Here is a 20,318-nt window from a genome sequence, read left to right as displayed (position 1 = left end):
AAAAAGGAAAATTCCAAAAATTAATAATGGTCAGCAGTGACCATATGTGCTAAAAATAAAAGAAAGATTGTAAAATAGGTTGGTAGATCATATTATGTGGTACAATAGGTCATCTGTCCTAAACTTGGTAAAGGATAGGATAATGAGATGATAATGAGTGTATAGGTAAGGTTAACTTAGTGAGAGTAGAAAGTTGGAATGATTAGAAAAGTGAAATACATAGAATATTTTAAGAAACCATATCAACCAAAGAGATTAGATGAAATAAAATAGAAGTGCAGCATAAATCAAATAGTGAAAAAGTGAAGATCAAATTACCTAATAGACACTTCAGTGTTGAGTGATCCACAAAGTGTGCAGATAGAGGGCTGGAACCACCATGTGAGTCAATCTGCCCCAGGAGACTTATAAGGGCTAGTCTGCCACACCCACCAACGTCACGTGGGAGCAAGCACTAAGGAGGATAGGCAGCTGCAGCCGGGCGGAACCGTCCCCAAGCAAAACAGTGCCAAATTATTCCTCCACCTGGCTGCTAGATGTAAGGTGCTAGATGTAAGGTGGAGGAATAATTTGGCACTGTTTTGCTTGGGGGCGGTTCCGCCCGGCTGCAGCTGCCTATCCTCCTTGGTGCTTGCTCCCACGTGACGTTGGTGGGTGTGGCAGACTAGCCCTTATAAGTCTCCTGGGGCAGATTGACTCACATGGTGGTTCCAGCCCTCTATCTGCACACTTTGTGGATCACTCAACACTGAAGTGTCTATTAGGTAATTTGATCTTCACTTTTTCACTATTTGATTTATGCTGCACTTCTATTTTATTTCATCTAATCTCTTTGGTTGATATGGTTTCTTAAAATATTCTGTGTATTTCACTTTTCTAATCATTCCAACTTTCTACTCTCACTAAATTAACCTTACCTATACACTCATTATCATCTCATTATCCTATCCTTTACCAAGTTTAGGACAGATGACCTATTGTACCACATAATATGATCTTCCAACCTATTTTACAATCTTTCTTTTATTTTTAGCACATATGGTCACTGCTGACCATTTATTAATTTTTGGAATTTTCCTTTTTTGGAAACCACCTTTGTCCAGTCCTGGTCTGCCTTAACCACCTCAGCTCCCACCAGTGATACCCATATGGGGTTATTCTGATTCATTTTGGCACATTGCTACTGCAAAGATACAGATAATGTAAGTACTTTTGAGAGTGGTTTTGGGGGGTTTATCCTAGCCAATATTACTTCCAATTACTTTAATCTCTGCTTTCCGTGACAGGTTCAGACCATACAGTTATTCTTATTATACTACAGCATTCAGTTTTCTATGTGCATGCTCCTGAAGAGTGGATGAATCCACGAAATGCATAGAGCTACTATATGCCATGTTTTATGACAACTATGTTTTACTTGCTTAATCACTTGTAATATGTGATTTGTATTTTTAGTGGTCAATTGTTATTGCTGTATGTTTATCCATTGAATGGAATGTATTGGTCTTCTTGGTGTACTCATGATTACCCTCATGCAACTTACCATTGATTTTCCAATAAATTTAAATGTTTTACACCTGCCTGCTTCATTTAAAGTCCCAACCCCCAGTCATCATGAGCACTGTATATGTACCTGAAATGAATGATATTGGTTTTAGCATACAAACCTATGTGCAGATGTAATAAGGAAAAGGGCTGGATTGTTTAGTCTACAAGGTACTTTCAGTCCTATGACCTGGGCAGAAAATAAATGTAAAGCACACCAAGTGAAATATTGTTTATCTCCTTGATCTGTAACAGGCAGTTAGTCTGTGGCTTGAAGGGTGTTTTTTCTGTGGTGTCATTTTATATATTAGTGAGCAAGGTGTACACAGATCTGGCCATAAAGTATGACTAAAAGTCCAAAGATGGCTTTTGTGTCAAAAAGTCCACGTGAGGAATCTTCAGCGGTATACAGTCAGTTCATGTATAAAGGGACTTTATCACTTTTAGTGCCAAGGGAGAGACCACCACCAACTCCGCTGATGAAGTCCCGCCCATAGGGAAGTAACGTACGGATGGAGATCACGTGACGTCACCCGCGGTCATTGTTCATTTTAACGATCGTATGATGCTTCGTTATTGTAAGTGTGTTTTTTATGTATATTCATCATTAAAATATTTTTCTATGGAGAGCACTATGGCTTGTCTTTCTATCCACATGGTCTGAGGAAATGTGAATACTGCTATATACCGATCCAGTGTGGGTATTCCACGAACGTGTCAGTTCATTTGACTCTGAATGGGAAAAAGCTGTGTTTTCGTTTGTAAAGCGGTCGGATATTGTCTGAGAGGAGTACAGCGATTGGACCAGTTGATAAGCATTTGTTATTTAAGTGCGTACGACCCTCTGTAATTTAAAGGGTCCATACGATGAGGTGAGCAGCCAATTTTACCATTGGTGGTGGTCCCCCCTTGGCACTAAGTCACTTTATGCACGAACTGACTGTATACCGCTGAAGATTCCTCACGTGGACTTTTTGACACAAAAACTATCTTAGGACTTTTAATTAATTTTAATATGTTGGTAATCATTTTATTTTAGAGTGCTGTACCATCTGTTTGATATATTGTATTTTGGGATTTGGTAATTGATCCTTGGTGTTCAGCAGCTTTTCGTAAAAAAGGGTTGTATTGCGCTGATTTTTTCTATATTTACATAAAGTATTACTATAAAAGCCTTGGGCATCCACTTAAAGATGTGAGCTGAACAGATTTCTCATTAGTAGAGAGCAATAGTTGGACCCCTTTTACACAGAGGCGACTTTCAGGCATTATCGCGGCTGAAAACCATCTCCCATTGATTTCAGTGTGACGCTTGTGGGATGTTAGGAAAAGTCATCTTTGGGGCGGTTTGGCAGCAACGTATTTAGTGCTCAAAAAATGCCCTGCCCATTAAAATGAATGGCCAACACATCCAGAGTGCCTGAAAAGTGATTCGGAAGCGCCACAACACTGATGAATTTAACCCCTTCTTTAGGGTTAAAAGCACCCCGCTAGTGGCCAAAAAGTGCAGCTTAAACAGTGGCAAAGAGCTGCTAGAACAAGCGGCGCTTTACCGCTAACGCATGGACGGCCCCAGTGTATAAGGGATCTTAAGACATTAGGTTCTGGCTGCAAAGGTGTGCACTTATCTCTTAGGCCGGGTTCACACTATAGCGATGCGGGAACGCCGCGAATCCGCGGCGTTTACCCGCATCGCACACCTCCCGCCGGCAGTTCACACTGCCCTATGCGGACGGCTGGGAGTGTCAATGTTATGTTAATGACACCCCCAGATCCGTCGGCATATCGCAGTGCGATCTGCCGACTCGCACAGGAATCGGATCGCATGGTGTGAACCCCCATGCGATCCGATTCTGTTGCGGACCCAAAAAAGGGTCCCGTGCGAGTTTGCTGCGGGAGGGCTGCGAATTCAGCCATACTATCTGTATGGCTGAACTCGCATCACTACGGAGATCGGATGTGATTTGCTGTGCGAATCACATCCGGATCTCCCCCCGCAGCGGTGTGAACCGGGCCTAAATATAGTAACCTGGTAAGCACTATATGCAATGAAAGTGATCTGATAAAAACCACCACTTTTTCTTTGGGGGGGGGGAGAGACTTCTCAGGCACATGTTAAAGAATTACGCTCTGTTAACTTGTGCATATTTTAGGTGCAATGGAAAAAGCTAGCTTTCTGCAGTTGCAGACAATATACGTGTTGTATTACATTTTAATTGTGCTGCATGTAAAATGGAACCAAAAATGCACATATGCCTAGAGTGTGGGAAAGTTGCAAAATATTTGTTACAAGCAACACTTACAAAACCTAATTATTACTCTGGAAAATCGCAGTGATATTTTGCATTTGGGAAGTTTTCAGAGTTTCACAAAGCATTTTTACATTGTGAATTGCAGTCCAAAAATTATCGTTAAAGGAAATAGGGTTTGGATTGTGACGACGTGCTGTCAAGATTTGTTATTTGAAAAATAAGGTGCTTAGAGCCTTCTCTAGAGTACAAGATTTTATTGTGTTTAGCTCATTGTATCGATCTCTCAGAAGATTGCCAGTGCATTTGATTCTGCCCTGGGTCATCACTCTTTGAAAGATAACTTGTACAATGGTTAACACCTTAGGACAAAGAAGTCCGTGGATAAGAGTTGTGATATTTGATGGAAGAACAAGAAATGACACTCAGCATGTGCAAATCATCAATAATAAACTGATAAAAAGTCGTCTTAAGTGAGGGAGAACTCGGTACCCTTCAATAAATGTACTGTATTTTTTTTTTCTCGGTTTCCTTTGATGGTAGATTTCTTCCTTCACACTTACAGTGGAGTGTTTACAAGTGGTATAAGTTTAAACTTGATGTTTATTTGAAGGCATGTACAAATTGATTGCTTTGCTGTGGAACATCATGCTGTGCTAAGAACTGGATTATGCCCTCCACATGCTGGTTTTGTCACAAAAAATGATGCTATCGGGCTTGGAGAGGGATTTTGATACATGCAAATCTTTCCTTTTTATTATGCTTTTTTTTTTCTTTTATTGAAACCTTCCATTACCTTGATGTATGTGCTGTGTGGGAAGTACGTTTGTGTACTTAAATGTGCGACATACAGTGCCTTGCAAAAGTATTCACCTCCATTGGCATTTTTCATGTTTTTGTTGCCTCACAACCTGGAATTAACATGGATTGTTTGAGGATTTGCATCATTAAATTTACAGAACATGTCCTTAACTTTGAAGATTATTATTATTATTTTTTTCTCTTTCGTTCATTGACAGACACAGCACCTTAATCTTGACCTTAGGGTTATATCGCCACCTTTAGGAGAGGACTAGGCAGAACAAAAAACAAGCACAGTACCGCCCAGGGGGTGGTCCTACTGGCTATAACCCCTTACTCTGCTCCCAGCAGTTCAGTTGTTTTTTTGCCTAGTCTAGAAGGACCTGGCTCACTGTGGGGACCACTGGTCTTTGAATTTTTTTAACTTTTTGCTGTTTTTTGCTTCCTGTGATCTACAATCAACAGTCGGGCTGGGTGACAGGCTGGATAATATAGATCCTGGTAGTCTCCCCAGCCTGGCCATCGAGCACCTGCAGACCTTAGCTCCGCGATGGGTCGGCCGCGACAGGCCCCACTCTGGTCCAGGGGCAGCAGGTGAGCTTGTATGCTCCAGGGCACACATATGACCGGGCTACTGCTGTCCAAGTCAGTGTGCCGTGGCCGACAGCCACTCCCTACTGCTCGGGTGATGGGTCTGTCAGTGGAGTGCGTCCAGCAGTCCCTGCAGGAGGGGCAAGTATGGTTCCACCTGTTTAGGCAGGATGGAGCAGCTGGGCATTCCTTGGGAGGTCGATTAGGGGGTCTCTGTCTCTCTCCCATCTCCCTGCCTCTTTCCCTCCTCCCCATTCTAAGGGGCCACTGTGTGGCTGGGCATAGGGGGTGTGGCGCACATACCTGGCCCGCAGGTCCTCCAGGTGGTCTCAGGGTCCTGGCAGGGGGCTGTGCTGGGCGGTCATTCCGCTCGTTTAATTCCTTCGTTTTTTGCCTTCGTTTTCCACCATGCAGGGGGAATGGTCACTGGGGAACTGCAGCTACATAAAAATGTAGCCGCGGCCAATTTCCTGGAGCCGTGGCCAATTTCCTGGAGCTGCGGTGGCCATTTTCCCGGCATTTTTGGGACGGTTTCTGTTGGTCTCTAGCGCTGGGTGGCCTTTTAAGCCAGGAACAGTGCGAAAACGGACACAGAACACCTTGTGGTGGGCGCTGGCAGAGGGGAGAGCAGACAGTGGCACGGAAGCACACAGCAACACCTGGATTGGGGTGGGGAGTTCTGCGGGGGGCCCCTCAGTCTGTGGCAGCTGGGAGGGTAGACCTTTTTTGTCTCTTGCCTTAGGTCCCGGGTGACAGGCGAGAGTGGGTCAGCATGGCATCAGAGTCTGGCGCTTCTTCCCCAGACACCCCTATGATAGCAACTGGTTCCCCTGCACCTGCGGTGCCCATGGATGCTCTGTCAGCGGTTCTGGAATCATTTGTTTCCAGGGTGGAAGCGGCGTGCAGGCGCAAAGATGGGTAAAAAACCGCCCACTCCCCCGTCTTCTGGGGAAAGCTCAGATTCAGATTCGGGTCAACTGTGGCAGGCAGCCTCTGTTCTGATGCTTCAGAGGTTGCGGACCAGGACCCTTTGGACAGCGCAGGAAAAAAACGCTAGTAGGAGCACTTATCACAGCGGTGCCGGATACCTTCAAGATAGAGGATGCGGCGGGGGCATCTGCAGAGGTTTCGGTCCCTTGTGGGTCCCACAAGCCGGTCCGCACTGCTAAGGTGTTTCCCTACCTAACTTATTTTGATACGTTTATTTACAAGGAGTGAAAAAGCCTGCAGTGGGCCTTTTCAGTCCCGAGATGAATGGCAATGCATGTTTACGGTGGTGGGGTCAGGCTTCGGCCGGTGTTGGCCACGGTTCTGGTGTTACAGAAGCTTACTGAATGGGCTAAGTTGTTGCGCCATGAGTTGGGTAAGGAACAGGTTTCCCCAGTCTGTGTGGAACTGGCCGACCAGTTGGTGCACGGCCTTAGGCGTGTCTGTGATGCGGCCCTGGGTACAGCCCCTTTGCTTTCTAGAGCCTCGGTATCTGCAGTAGTGCTACGTCGCCTGATTTGGCTAAAGTGTTGATCTGCAGACCAGGCATATAAGAAAGCTCTGGCGGATTTGCCCTTCCAAGGTGAGAGGCTGTTTGGCTCCTTGCTGGAAGACATTATTAAGAATGTTATTGGGGGGGGGGAGAGTACTTTGCTCCCACAGTCAGAAAGGGTAAGGAGCCACGCCGTAGGCAGGGGCCCTCTTTTTACGATCCGAATCGGCTTTTTCGCCCGCCTAGGTTGGCAGGTAAGTGTTGCCAGTCCGACAAGGGGACAAAAGTGTCCCTGGTATTGCAAACCGAACAAACCTGCGAACAAATCGGCTGCCGCCTGAAGGTTCTCTCCCGCCTGACTCTCGGGTGGGGGGTCATCTTTGGGAGTTTGCAGCCCGGTGGACCTCTCTTCTTTCCGACCAGTGAGTCTGCTGGTTTTGTCAGGCTACAAGATAGACAGACAGATTATTTTTTTTCCCTCCAACATGCATCTCCTTCCTGCTTGTCAGGAGGCCCTGTTTGGGGCAGTACAGGACTTACTACTGCGTGGGGTGATAGTGCCTGTACCAAAGTTGGAAAGGTTTCAGGGATTCTACTCCAATTTGTTTGTAATCCCGAAGAAGGAATGGGTCCATCCGATCCTTGATCTCCAGGCCCTCTATTGTTTTGTGAAGGTTCGAAGGTTCAGGATGGAATCTGTTCATTCCGTGGTCGCTGCACTTCATCAAGGGGATTTCTTGGTGTCTTTGGACATCAAGGACGCATACTTGCATGTCCCCATATGCGTCAGACACCAGAGGTTCCTGCGATTTGCGGTCGGGGACGAGCACTACCAATTTGTAGCTCTTCCCTTTTGGCTTAGTGATGGCTCCATGGTGCTGGCCCCAATTCTGATGTTGAGACAATGAGGGATCGTGATCGTGGGTTACCTGGACGACTTCCTCCTGAGAGCAGCTTCTGCCTCAGAACTAAGGGAGGATGTGGCAATCACCATACAGACTCTTCAGGAGTTTGGCTGGGTATTGAATTTCCAGAAGTCGGTGTTGTTGCCAACCCAGCACCTGGAGTACTTGGGGTTGATTCCGGACTCCTCAGAGGCGAGAGTCTTTCTCCCTTCGAACAAGCTGCAGACTCTACAATCCACGGTGCGGTTACTGATGTCCCGCAGGTGGTCGTCGCTGCGTTTTTGCATGCAAGTTCTGGGCCTCATGGTAGCCACTTTCGAGGCGGTACCATATGCTCAATTTCACACTCGAGTCTTGCAGAAAGAGATCCTGCCCAGATGGGGCAAATCTCCGACATCCCTGGATTGTCAAATCCGTGTGAGCCAGCTAACCAGGGCTTTGTTTCTCTTGTGGCTGAGGTCCCCGGCCCTTCTGTCCGGGAAAACGTTCCTTCTCTTCATTGGACGGTGGTCACGATGGATGCCAGCCTGACCGGCTGGGGGGGGGGGGAATTTTGGGCAGCCAGTCGGCCCAGGGTTGCTGCATGCAGGAAGAAGCCTGCCCGCGGCTTCCAGGTTTTAATGTCAAAACTTCATTAAACAAGCTGAAGTTAGAAGCTGGTTACTTTGCAAAACTGCATGAGATTCTGTGTGCACCAGTTTTAGTAAATCTGTACTAATAGTGTGTGTGTGTGTGTGTGCGTGTGTGTGTGCGCGCACCGCTTCTGTGAGAGTTATGCCGTCTGTTGTGTTTCAGTGGGTAGTATTGCCGCTGGACACAAACCATTCACGTAAACGGTACTGTTCAGCAACCACGTGCAATGCTGTGGTGAGGTTAGTTGACATTTTGAGGATTAAAACCAGTGCCAAGGAAGTGACATATTGCCTCCTTACTACCTGCCAACTGCTGCCACTAGTGTAAACCCAGCTTTATAGAAATAGTAAAAAAAAAAAAAAATTAATCGGGCTTTACAAATGTGGCAGAATCTATGACCTGTTTGTAGTGTTGGAACAACTCATTATGCCAGTTTCATATCTATTATTCCTGTCCTTTTCAATTTTCTCAGCATTTGTTTTTGCCAATATTTCTATTTTTAGTATATTTCTAGGAATATGGTAAATAACATGTTTTGAGAAAAAAAAAATGAATTGCAAAAACCTTTTCTCTTACCACTGCCTGCACTACTGAAAGCAGCACCATTCATGAGAAATTGCCCCCCCTTTTCTGAAACTGAAACGTCTGTGTCAATCTCCTGATACCATGCAGTGCTTAATGGTTCCTTCCCTTGACCTTCTCTGTCCTGTGTCCCTGTGCCAAATGCTCCATATAGCCTGTTTAATGTACAGTGTTCTGCATGTTCCAAGGCAAAAGGGCTTTTTATCTCTGGAATGCCTACTGCTGAGTGGCTCTTGGACTCCAGCCTTTTGCTGAGCTCCAGTCGCTTTCGCTTCTAGATATGTTGCGCTACCTCTGAATGCTGGGAAGCCTGCTCACAAAAGACAGCAGTGTCTTATTAACATTTGGAAGCTTGCCATACAAGAGTCGCACAAGAATGTGTGCGCAGGGGGCATGTGTGAACACTTAACAAGTGGAACACGGGAAGGCATGCATTACTTGTGTTTGGTGTCCATTCCTAAATGCTGTGCATGTGTCTTGTATTCATGTTACATGGATAGTATAGGTTGTGTCACCAACTATTTGGGTTGAACAAGTGGACTTGTAATGTTTGAGACCACATTTCACTTTGCCTCAGCAGAATTATTTTAGCTCGCCTAGACTTCATGACCCAGGAAAGTCAGGCTTTTAGACCTAGCCTGTCCATAAACCATGATTGTAGTATCCATTATCTCCAGCTTTTGATAAAGATCTATTAAAAGTGATGGTGAAAGTGTTCTATTTGGTGATTTTTTATAAAAAGAATATGCATTTTGGCTAATTGTTGGTACATTTTACAGGTTTTTACTTCAGTTGCTAACCTCTTCAAATGGTCTGGACTGTATGACCACAAGCTTAAATATAATTGAAACAAACCCATTCAAGCATCTAATCCATCTTTCTTTAAAACTTGTGGAAGGCAGTGACAGTGATGTAAAGAAGTATCTCGCCACATGCATTAAGAGCTTAAAGGTGAGTCTGGTTATGTTTGACTAAACCATTCATTATGGAGTTTGTCAAATAGTGCTCGCTGCATAATCTTGCTTTGTTGGTAGCAAAGTGTTTAAAGTGATACACACTATTTAATTCACAGTGGAAAAAATAATTTTGTATGTTTGCCCATTTACGAAAAGTCTAATTGTTATCATAGGTGTTATGTATGGGTGTATTTTAAATGATAGAGACATAATAACCAAAAATCCAGAATAAAACGTGATACAAATGTTATAAATTGAGTTGCAGTTCAGTGAGTAAAATATGTATCTGATCTCCCATCAACCAACAATAATTCTGGCTCCCACACACTGGCTACAGTATGTATTATATGAAAAAAGAGTGCAGCGCTAAACAATAGTGCATTAGTGTGAATACAGACAAATATCAAAATATACTAATGTGCAAATAATCAACAGTTTATAAACAATAACTGTGAATAAAGTTTGAACATAGATATGCTAAATTACATCACATGTGAATAAAGTGCAGTTGTGTAAACAAAGTTCATATAAAGCTGGATTCCATCAAAGAAAGTCTCATGGAAGAAGAGTGTTTGGAAATGACGATCATACACCAGATGGTGTGACACCATAACAAAAATGGAGGCTTACCAGAAACCCAGCGACTCTTACTTTTTGCTATAAGGCCCCTTTCACACTGGGGCGATGCGGGCGTCGGCGGTAAAGCGCCGCTATTTTTAGCATCGCTTTACCGTCATTTTAACAGTGGTTTGCAGCCGCTAGCGGTGCGGTTTTAACCCTCGCTCGTGGCAGAAAAAGGGTTAAAACCGCCCAAAGCGCTGCTGCAGCGGCACTTTGCCGGTGGTATAGCCGCACTGCCCCATTGATTTCAATGGGTAGGAGCCGTTTAGGAGCAGTGAATACACCGCTCCTTCACCGTTCCAAAGATGCGGCTAGCAGGACCTTTTTCACCGTCCTGCCAGTGCACCGCTCCAGTGTGAAAACCCTCCGGCATTCACACTGGAGTGAAAGGGGCTGTTTGTTTGTTTTTTGGGCCCTACACAGGCGCTATTTTTAGCACTGTAGCGCCTGATACCGCCTCGGTGTGAAAGGGGCCTAAAACATACCAAATAAAAAAATGTAAAAAATCTAATTTCTTCATTAGTTTAGACCAAAATGTATTCTGCTACATATTTTTGGCAAAAAAACAAACAAACCCAAGAAGCGTATATTGATTGGTTTGTGCAAAAGTTATAGCGTCTACAAACTAGGGGATATTTTTATGGAATTTTTCTATTTATTTTTTTATTAGTAATGGAGGCAAACAGCAATTTTAAGCTGGACTGTGACATTTCAGCGGACAGATCGGACACCTAATAAACTTTTTGGGGACCAGTGACATTAATACAGTGATCAGTGCTAAATATGCACTGTAACTGTATTAATGACACTAGCAGGGAAGAGGGCTAACATCATGGGCGATCATGGGCCAATCTGTATGTGGCACATGTGTGCAGAATGAGATATATAAAATTATTTAGATAGCAAAAAAACAAGAAAATTTAAACCGGTATTAAACCCAAAAGCAAACATTGATTATATTGTGTCTTAGCAATACTTAGATGTGATGGCTGCATTAGTTTTTTTTTATTTTTTTTTAGGCTTTTCATGTAGTGACCAAGCCAGTAAGTCTAACTTTTTTTTTTTTTTTTAATGGACAAGCTCTCTTGCAGTTGTAGAAGTTTAGTGGGATGGGACAAACCATTTAACACTGACAAGTGTTGTTAAAATTACCAGCTTTAATTTTATGTAAAGCCTTTATTCCAAAAGGGGGAAAAAACTGTTTGCTGTAACAGCTTATAAAGTATTAGCTGGAGTTCAGCTTCAATTTGTTAGTGTATTTAAATCTACTAGTCTAACACTCCCCTCCCCCAAAGATTAATAATGCTGCTGTCCACCCTGTTCTTCATCCCGAGTGGGGGCACTGTAATACAGGAGGTGTGTTACTGGCCATGTCACTTGGTGGAAACGGAGGGGGGAAAAAGGCCTAAAGAGAGAAAACGAATGCAGCCGCCATATCTAATGATGGGTAAACTACACTGTTATATTTATTTTTTTGGCTTAATACTGCTTTAACATGACAGTCACAGTAGTGTTGCCAAGGTGAAAATGATGAGATGTGCAGAGAAAGTAAGAAAGTGGAAAAAAAAAGGTGAAAAAGTTGCTAGGGAGGTAAGCAAGTGGGGGTAAAAGGAGGGGGTTAGGAGTGACGAGTATAGTGCTCAGGGCTGTTTGACTTTAATGGGCAATTGAAAGTATTGCCAAATGAATCATGAATTTGATTGTCTGTCTATAATTAAATTATCCATAAACCATATATTACCTGCTGTATATTTTTCTTTCACTTTTAGCTGGAAAATTATGTTTTAAAAGGAAAGTTACAGAAATCTGAAGAGGAACTTTTTCAGAAACTTTCTGCAACGCAACAGGTAAGATCTTTTGATACTGTCTGTCTACTGTCGATTGAGATAGAGAGGTGTGTGTGTGTGTGTGTGTGTGTGTGTGTGTGTGTGTATATGTATGTATGTATCTTTTATTTTGGGGGGGGGGGGGGGGACGAAAAATAAAAACGAATTTTCTTCAGTTGCAGGACATGACTCCATCATAGTCAACTGGCAAGAACCACTTGCCTGTCATCTATATTAGGAAATAACAATGCTGTCTAAGAATGAAAACAAAAAAACAGAAGAAAACTCCATTTATATTGCCACTGATTTTAAAAATATCAGAAAACGAAATCTGCTTAGTATATGCAAAGCATGCTTGCAAGCCTCCTATTGTAATGCAGACAACACCCTTTTTTTTTTTTTTATATATATTTTTCAAAGTGGAACTTTAGTCAATTTTCATCTTTCCATCCATTAAATCTTCTGCCCTTTTAACTTTGGATAGTAAAATATATTTTTCTGCCAGTAAATGCCTTATACAGCCCACTTCCTGTTTCTTGTCTGGTCATTTGCCTAGACTTATGACATTGTGCACAGCTCTCTCTAACAGGAAAGGAGGGAGGGTGAGTCATAAGAGGGCCAATGAGAGCTGCGGAACTTGGGGTGTCTGTGTAAATTCAGGAAGTTAACATGCAGCAGCAGCCCACCGTTAAAATGATTGCAGCTGGACTCAGTGGCAGGAGATTTCTGCAGCATATTTGACAAGTACAGAATCACAGTATATATCAAATAATATTTAAAGTGGTTGGAGGAAAGCTTCAGCATGACAAAGATGTTTTTATTACAAATGATGTGAGCAGACTGCAGTTCCTCTTTAAATACTGTAAGAATAAAAGAAAAATCATAGAATAGGTTCTGCAATTTGATGGCAAGTTGGCCTATTTTTGTAGGTGTCAGGGATTATAAAACAGGTCTTGTTTATGTGCTGGGGCTGCATGGGAAATAGCTGCCAGCTTAACCCCAATACATCTTGTGCGAACAAGCCTTTAATAAATACAAACAAAAACTTCCAAGTGCTTGAACAGAAGAGAAGGATAAAACCAGTGTTTTTATGTGTGAGGTAGATGAAAGATCCTTCAGAATTGGGACTTGACACTTACTGATTCTCCCGCTCGTTTGTGTAGGAATCTTTGCTGTTCTTGATGACTAAGCCTTGGGCTAATTTAAGTTATAAAAAATTTTATGTTGTGGGGAACTGCAGTCCTTATTGACTAGACTTCGGGCTGCAGAACTTGGGCACAAGCGTAGCATGACCCAGGCGTCGGTGACGGAACTCCAATCCCTTAGGGAGGAGCTTTCTACTCTTAGCCCTTGTACACACGGTTGGAGATGCCGACGGAATGTTTCCTATCGGACCGTCTTGTCGGATATTCCGACTGTGTGTGGTCTGCATCTGACTGTTTCCATCGGAATATCCGACGGACCAACTTTTCTGACAAAATGCTCCGATCGGATATACTCCAATCATGTGTAGCCTACTCCGACGGACAAAGTGCCACGCATGCTCAGATCAAATTCCTAGACCAAAGCTATTGGCTACTAGCCTGAACGTAGTCCCGTCCTAACGAAATAACGTCATCACGTCATGTACAATCGGATTTTCCGACAACTTGGTCCGACTGTGTGTATGCAACATCTCTTCCGGACCTCTTCCGGAATTAATCAGACGGAATAACTCAGACGGATTTGGTTGTCGGAATCTCCGACCGTGTGTACAAGGGCTTAGAGACCCAAATTCGGGCCTGGCTGCAGCATGTATCCCATAAATTCTACAAGTCTGTCTGATTATGTCCACAAGCTCTACACCACCACCCCAGGCCCACCAACCGGAGATAGATGCTTTCCGGGACTACTATGCTCAACTCTACCAACTCCCTGATACCCTCCTGGAGTCGACGTCCACAGAGAAAGTGAAACGTCTCTTACAGTATTTCGACAAGGTGCAGTTTCCCCAGCTTACAACACAAATCAGTGAGCAGTTAGATGCACCCATTACTCTAACGGAGATAGCGTTGGTTATTAAGGACTTGTCAAAGGGTAAGAGCCCAGGTCCTAATAGCTTTGCCAATGCCTACTACTGCAAATTCCCCCCCTCCTCTCTAACCCCATGTATGAACACTTTAATGCCTTGGCCTCTGGAACGATGGTCCCCAAGGAAGCTCTGATGATGCACATAATGCTAAGGAAGGGAAAGACCCTACTGCCGCTAGTAGTTATAGGACAATCTAGCTACTGAATGGCGATATCAAGATTTTGGCGTGGGTCTTGGCGAATCGAATTAAGCCATCTTGCCAACCGTAGTACAGCCTGACCAAACGATTCGTAGCAGGGAGGGAGGCCAGGGACCACTCCAACAGGGCAATTCAGCTGCTTCATTGGGTGAACTCGCAAGATGCCATCCCATCCTGCCCTTTTCCATCTACTGATGCCGAAAAGGCTTTTGATAGGGTAGACTGGGCTTACCTACAAGCTGTGCTGGTTAGCCTGGGTCTCGGCCACAAAATGCTTAAAGCGGGGTTCCACCCTAAAGTGGAACTTCCGCTGATCGGAACCCTCCCCCCTCCGGTGTCACAATTGGCACCTTACAGGGGGGGGGGGGTGGAGATACCTGTCAAAGACAGGTATTTACACCCACTTCCGGGCATAGACTCCCGAGGGAGTCTGTCATTTCCTGTCCTGCCGCGCTGTTTGCTGGCACACACACGGGTCCCAGTGACAGCGCGGACAATTCCTATTGCACTGCACGACTCGCGCATGCGCAGTAGGGAACCGGGAAGTGAAGCCGATTCGCTTCACTTCCTGATTCCCTCACCTAGAATGGTGATGGCAGCAGCTGAGAGCCGAGCGATCGATCGGCCTCGGCTGCCGGTATCGCTGGAACCGGGGACAGGTGAGTGTCCATTTATTAAAAGTCAGCAGCTGTATTATTTATAGCTGCTGGCTTTTAATATTTTTTTTTTTAGGTGGAATCCCTCTTTAAATGGATAGCGGCCTTATATAGCCACACGGAAGCTAGAGTCAAGGTGAGTGGAACTCTCTCTGGCTCCTTTCTCATTCGGAATGGGATGAGGTGGGACTGCCTCCTATACACACTCATATTTGCTCTTACCATCGAGCCACTGTTGAATATCATTTGCTTGAATGATGACATTAGGGGACTTTATTGTGGGTACTACATAGCACAAATTGTCAGCTTATGCTGATGATGTCCTATTTTATGTGGCAGATCTGCTGATCTCCCTTCCTAATATTATGGCTGAGCTACAGAGATTCCACTCACTTTGAAATTTCAAAATGAACTATAGCAAGTCAGATTTTCCCTCTTGCCATTCCCCCTGAAATGCGTACTCTGTTACAAGCCTCCTTTTCCTTTACTTGGTGTTGCTCTTCTCTAAAATATCTAGGAATTCATCTTCCGGCCCAATTCTCTCAACTATACACTAGTAATTATGTCCCCTTGCTTTCAAAGATTCAGTCAGACTTGCTAAAATTGGACTGTACCACTTTCTCGTTGATGGGGCCCAGTGAGTATCTTAAAAATGTTTTGCCAGGGATTCTTTTCTACCTACTGCCCAGGTCCTCCTTGGCCCTTAACAGCCTGTTTTTAAAATTTATCTTGCAAGGGCGGAGCCTCCGGGGGGGCCTTTCACTCTCTAAGATCGGGGGGATTGGGGGTTCCATCCCACCAAGGATATCTGCTGCAACGCAATTGCTTCATAATATTGAACTGGCACCATAATGTACACACTAAATCGTAGAGAAATTACTGGCTGGACACAACCTATTCCACTCCACTTGGTTCTCCAGAGAACATTGGGGTCTTTCAGATTCTGTGTCTCCTGTCACCACCTGTGCTTTGAAAATATGGGATGCTCTCAATGCACAGGGGCTATTGTCTCCTCCTGTCTCCCCCTTGCTCCTTTAGAAGCTTCCCCTGGTTCGTTCCCGAGGAGCATCTCTCCTATTTTCATACATGGGCAGGGGACGGAGAGATATCCCTGGACTGGTTCCATGACCAATTTGGTCGCTTCCCGCTGAATGATTGGCGCTACAGACAGTTGCTTCATTTTGTCCTCTGTTTACCTCAGGGTATCAGACCCCCATCGGCTGCCCCATTCCTCACTCAATCTCAGTCTGTTAAGAGATGTTGCAATCGGCAGAGTCTAGGGGTAAGCCAGTCTGTATAAGGGAGTGGGAGAGAGAATTGCAGCATAAGTTTAGAGCAGGGATCCTCAAACTATGGCCCTCCAGCTGTTGCAAAACTACACATCCCATGAGGCATTGTAAAACTCTGACATTCACAGACATGGCTGGGCATGATGAGAATTGTAGTTCCTGAACAACTGGAGGGAGCCGTAGTTTGAAGACCCATGGTTTAGAGACAGTTGGACCACCTGTATCACCTCACCCATGCGAGTTCTGTAGAAACAAAGAAACAAAATTGCTTTAAACTATTGACCCGTTGGTAATAGATAATACCTGCTAACCTCCAACAGTATCTAATGCCTGCTAGAGAGGCTGTGGGCTGAAGGGCACTTGCCTACATATTTGGTGGGAGTGCCCAAGGCTCAGGCGGTATTGGCAGGATATCGGCGCTCAGATCAAAGTCATCTTGGATATTGAGATGCCTACATCTCCCTTGGAGTTCTTGCTCCACATGCCATCTATTCCTCTCAGCCATTACCGCAAGTTGGTCCTACCTCATCTCTTGAATGCAGCCAGGCGCTTGATTCCTGTTCAGTGTAGAACAGCCTATGTTCCTGGGCGAGCTGATTGGATCCGCTTGGTAAATAACATATTGGCTGCAGAGTGGATGGCAACATGTAAGAACCGATTATGAAAAGTTCTATGGGATTTAGGCCACTTTGGAAACATTACACTTCCAGTGTATTCCAGTCCCTACAGCCATCAGCCTCAGGGCACCTTACACCCTTTATAGTCAGGGAACTGATCTAGCTTAGTTTTGTTAAAGTTCAGGGCAGACCTGCCTGGTTCTGTGGAATTTTTTTAGAATTATTATTCACCTTCTCAGTGATAATGCTGGCTGTTTTTTTTTTAATTTGCTTTTTTCCCTTTCACTTTTATGCTTGATCCCTTCTCATCCTCCCCACACCCCTTTACCTACCTACCTACCCCGGCCCATCCTGGTCCTCATAAACTTGTTTAACAACTGGGATCATAGCTATTGATTGGTATAATGCGTGTATAAGATTGTATTTCAACATATATGATTTTCGATGGATATGCCAATACGCTTTGATTGCCCAATTCAAGTCGGTAACCTTTGCCTTCATGCCAGTTTGGGCTCTCTGTTTACTGTGCTTTGTAAGCTCAATGTTTGTGAAAATCAAAATAAAGACTACTTAAAAAATAAAAAAAAAGCTTTTATGTTGCATTTCAGAATGTTTTCAATACAGTACAGGTTCCTAATAAATGCCTTTTTTGTTTTGTGATATATATTTATTTGCTTTGTGATCCTGTCTATAAAAAATCAGGCTTATATTTCCCTAAATTTGTAGTAACTTTCTTAACAGGCCCTGGCAGAGAAATGCAAGGAACTGGATAAGCTCAGTAATGAATGGACTTCACAGACATCTTTATTAACAAGCAGGCATACACAGGAAATCGCAGCAGAAAGAGAGAAGGTGTTGCAGGTTGGATTACATTTTGGCCTTCTTTTTATTTATTTATTTTAGAAACAATTTGCAATCTGCTGTCTCTAGCAGCTTTTTGTAGCCTGGAAGTCACTGTACATTAAAGGAGTTTCACTAATGGGCAACACACATTGTGTTTTGTTATAAAGTCTTAACTTTATAACAACCCTCCTTAGTTTCTAATCATATTTTATAAAACTACTTTTTTTGGGGGGTTAAGTTGTAATTATTACAAAAGATTTTTTTTGTTGGAGTTTCAAAAAAGGGTTTATTGAAGTTAAGAATAGTACAGTTTGGTCATCAGTGACTAAGGGGGCTTTATTCCCGTCAGGTCCACCAGGATGAATATCCACAGATTGTTCCACAACCTGCAGTACCCACATGATTGCCCTCCTACCTGTGCCATTGTGTCTTTGGACACCTGCAAGGCCTTTGACAGTGTGGAATGGCCATATGTCTTTCGGTTATTACAAATGTATGGCTTTGGCCCCCGTATTTTAAACTCCTTTACACCTCCCCGGTGGCTCGGATGCGAGTCAATTCCACTATTACAGACCCCTTCCAAATTACCAGAGGCACTCGACAGGGGTGCCCGTTGTCTCCCCTCTTGTTTGCCCTAGCCATGGAACTGTTGGCAATTCGTGTCCGTTCTTCCCCTCTAATTAAGGGACTCCCAATTGCTAATATAGAGGAACACATTTCACTCTACGCGAATGACACATTGGTGTACCTGGCTGACACCGATGGGTCACTGCGGGCCCTGTTGGGAAGAGATCACTACCTTCGGAGACTATTCCGGGTGAATTGGGATAAGTCCAGCCTTTTCCCCTTGGATGTGACTGTCCCCCCCCCCCCCCCCCCGGATACACCCTGAGTACAAGCTCCAGGTGGTGTCCTCTTTTAGGTACCTTGGGGTGTTGGTGCAGACCCCCCTATCCCTATATACCACTAACAACTTCAGAAGCAGACCAGGCAGTGGATGGACCTGCCACTAGATCTTATGGGAAGGACCAATGTACTCAAAATGATATACTTACTGAGACTTCTATACATCCTTGCTAACTCTCCATGCAGAATACCAAAATCTGCCAGCACACCTGGCAGGCCTGGCGTTTTCCTAATTTTTTCCTGCATTATCTGGCTTCTCAGCTGGTGCACATTCACGATTGGTTGTGCCCGGCCCCATCCAATGCCTGCACCTCCACAGAAGGGGCCATCGCATCTTCCCTGGAAACCTTACATAATATCATTTATAGAGGCCAGGTCCCTGACCGCCCCAGAACCTCTATGCTTAACACCTCTTTCATTATTCCGCTATATTGTTACAAAGATAACCAAAAATACTTGGCTAAAGTCTCCAAACAACCCCCTGTGGCTTAACCCTAATCTTCAGGAATTGTTTCCCCCCCCAGACCCAAATCAATGGTACTCCAAGGGGGTTAAATATCTATGCCACCTGCACAATGCCCAGGGTTTTAAAACCTACCAGCTACACTTAGACTTTGACTTGCCAAGATCGTACCTCTTCTACTACTATCAGCTCAGGCATGCGATCCATACATTTTGCTCCCTAGCCGACCCCACTGACTTTCCCCCATTGGAAAAATTACTGACACCCAGACCCCGCTAAATTAGTGTCCACCTACTAATGCAGCCTTAATGTCTGACTTCAACCCCAGGTTTCATAAGGCACAAGCAAAATGGACATGTCTTTGATGGATGAAGACTGGTCAGAATTCAGTGATGCATACAAAACCTCTGTCATTGCCTCCAGGGACCACATCATTCAGATTAAGATCTTTCATCAGACCCACCTTACCCCAGCTAGACTGCACGGGATGGGTCTCTTGCCCTCAGCTGCCTGTTTTCGCGGCTGTGGCCAGGAGGCCGACTTTCTGCATTGCTTTTGGGCATGCCCAATGGTCCAGGATTTCTGGAAAGAAGTGGGTGCTTTAACCTCACAGGCGTTGGGTCGCCCAAATGTACTCCACCCCAAAAATTGCCTTTTAGGTGTCTTTGGTGATTTACCCATATTGTCCCATGCCAAGAGACTGCTCCGCATACTCCATTTTTATGCCAAAAAAACTATTCTAATGTCCTGTAAGGGTACACAGACCCCTGTGAAATCCTTCTGGATAAAACTTATTAATGACTCTATCCCACTTTATAAACTGACTTTTGAACTCAAAAAAAGGAACAAAACCTTTCACAAAATTTGGGGTAGTGGGTTGGCTAGCCCGCTAACCCTATCCCAGCGCTGATTATAACACCCTCAATTGTCCATTGATGTGCTGTGCCCCAAAGATTTCTAATAATTGGTTACGTGCTCTTACCCTGACATGGTAGCATATTTGCACTTTATACCATTATGCCTATGTTGAATCTTTTGCACTGATGTCTGTGTAATTTTCTATGTCTGAATATACTGCCTAAAGT

At 44.2% G+C, this 20,318-nt stretch overlaps 1 protein-coding gene across 2 annotated transcripts in view; it reads left to right on the top strand.

The window, feature by feature from the left end:
• LOC143973902 (spindle assembly abnormal protein 6 homolog) overlaps positions 1-20,318 on the top strand; it is a 165,433-nt gene that overhangs the window by 59,876 nt on the left and 85,239 nt on the right. For both annotated transcript variants that reach the window (XM_077474783.1, XM_077474785.1), the window contains exons 5-7: positions 9,566-9,737; positions 12,133-12,210; positions 17,763-17,882. In XM_077474783.1, the coding sequence (XP_077330909.1) occupies positions 9,566-9,737; positions 12,133-12,210; positions 17,763-17,882 (370 nt within the window). The remainder of the gene's footprint in view (positions 1-9,565; positions 9,738-12,132; positions 12,211-17,762; positions 17,883-20,318) is intronic.

Source organism: Lithobates pipiens, unplaced genomic scaffold (assembly GCF_037356315.1).
Source record: "Lithobates pipiens isolate NorthernLeopardFrog02 unplaced genomic scaffold, aLitPip1_a1.2 Scaffold_13, whole genome shotgun sequence".
NCBI lineage: Eukaryota > Metazoa > Chordata > Amphibia > Anura > Ranidae > Lithobates > Lithobates pipiens.
The sequence above is the reverse complement of the archived record's forward strand: the minus strand, read 5'-3'. Positions and strand labels throughout refer to the sequence as shown.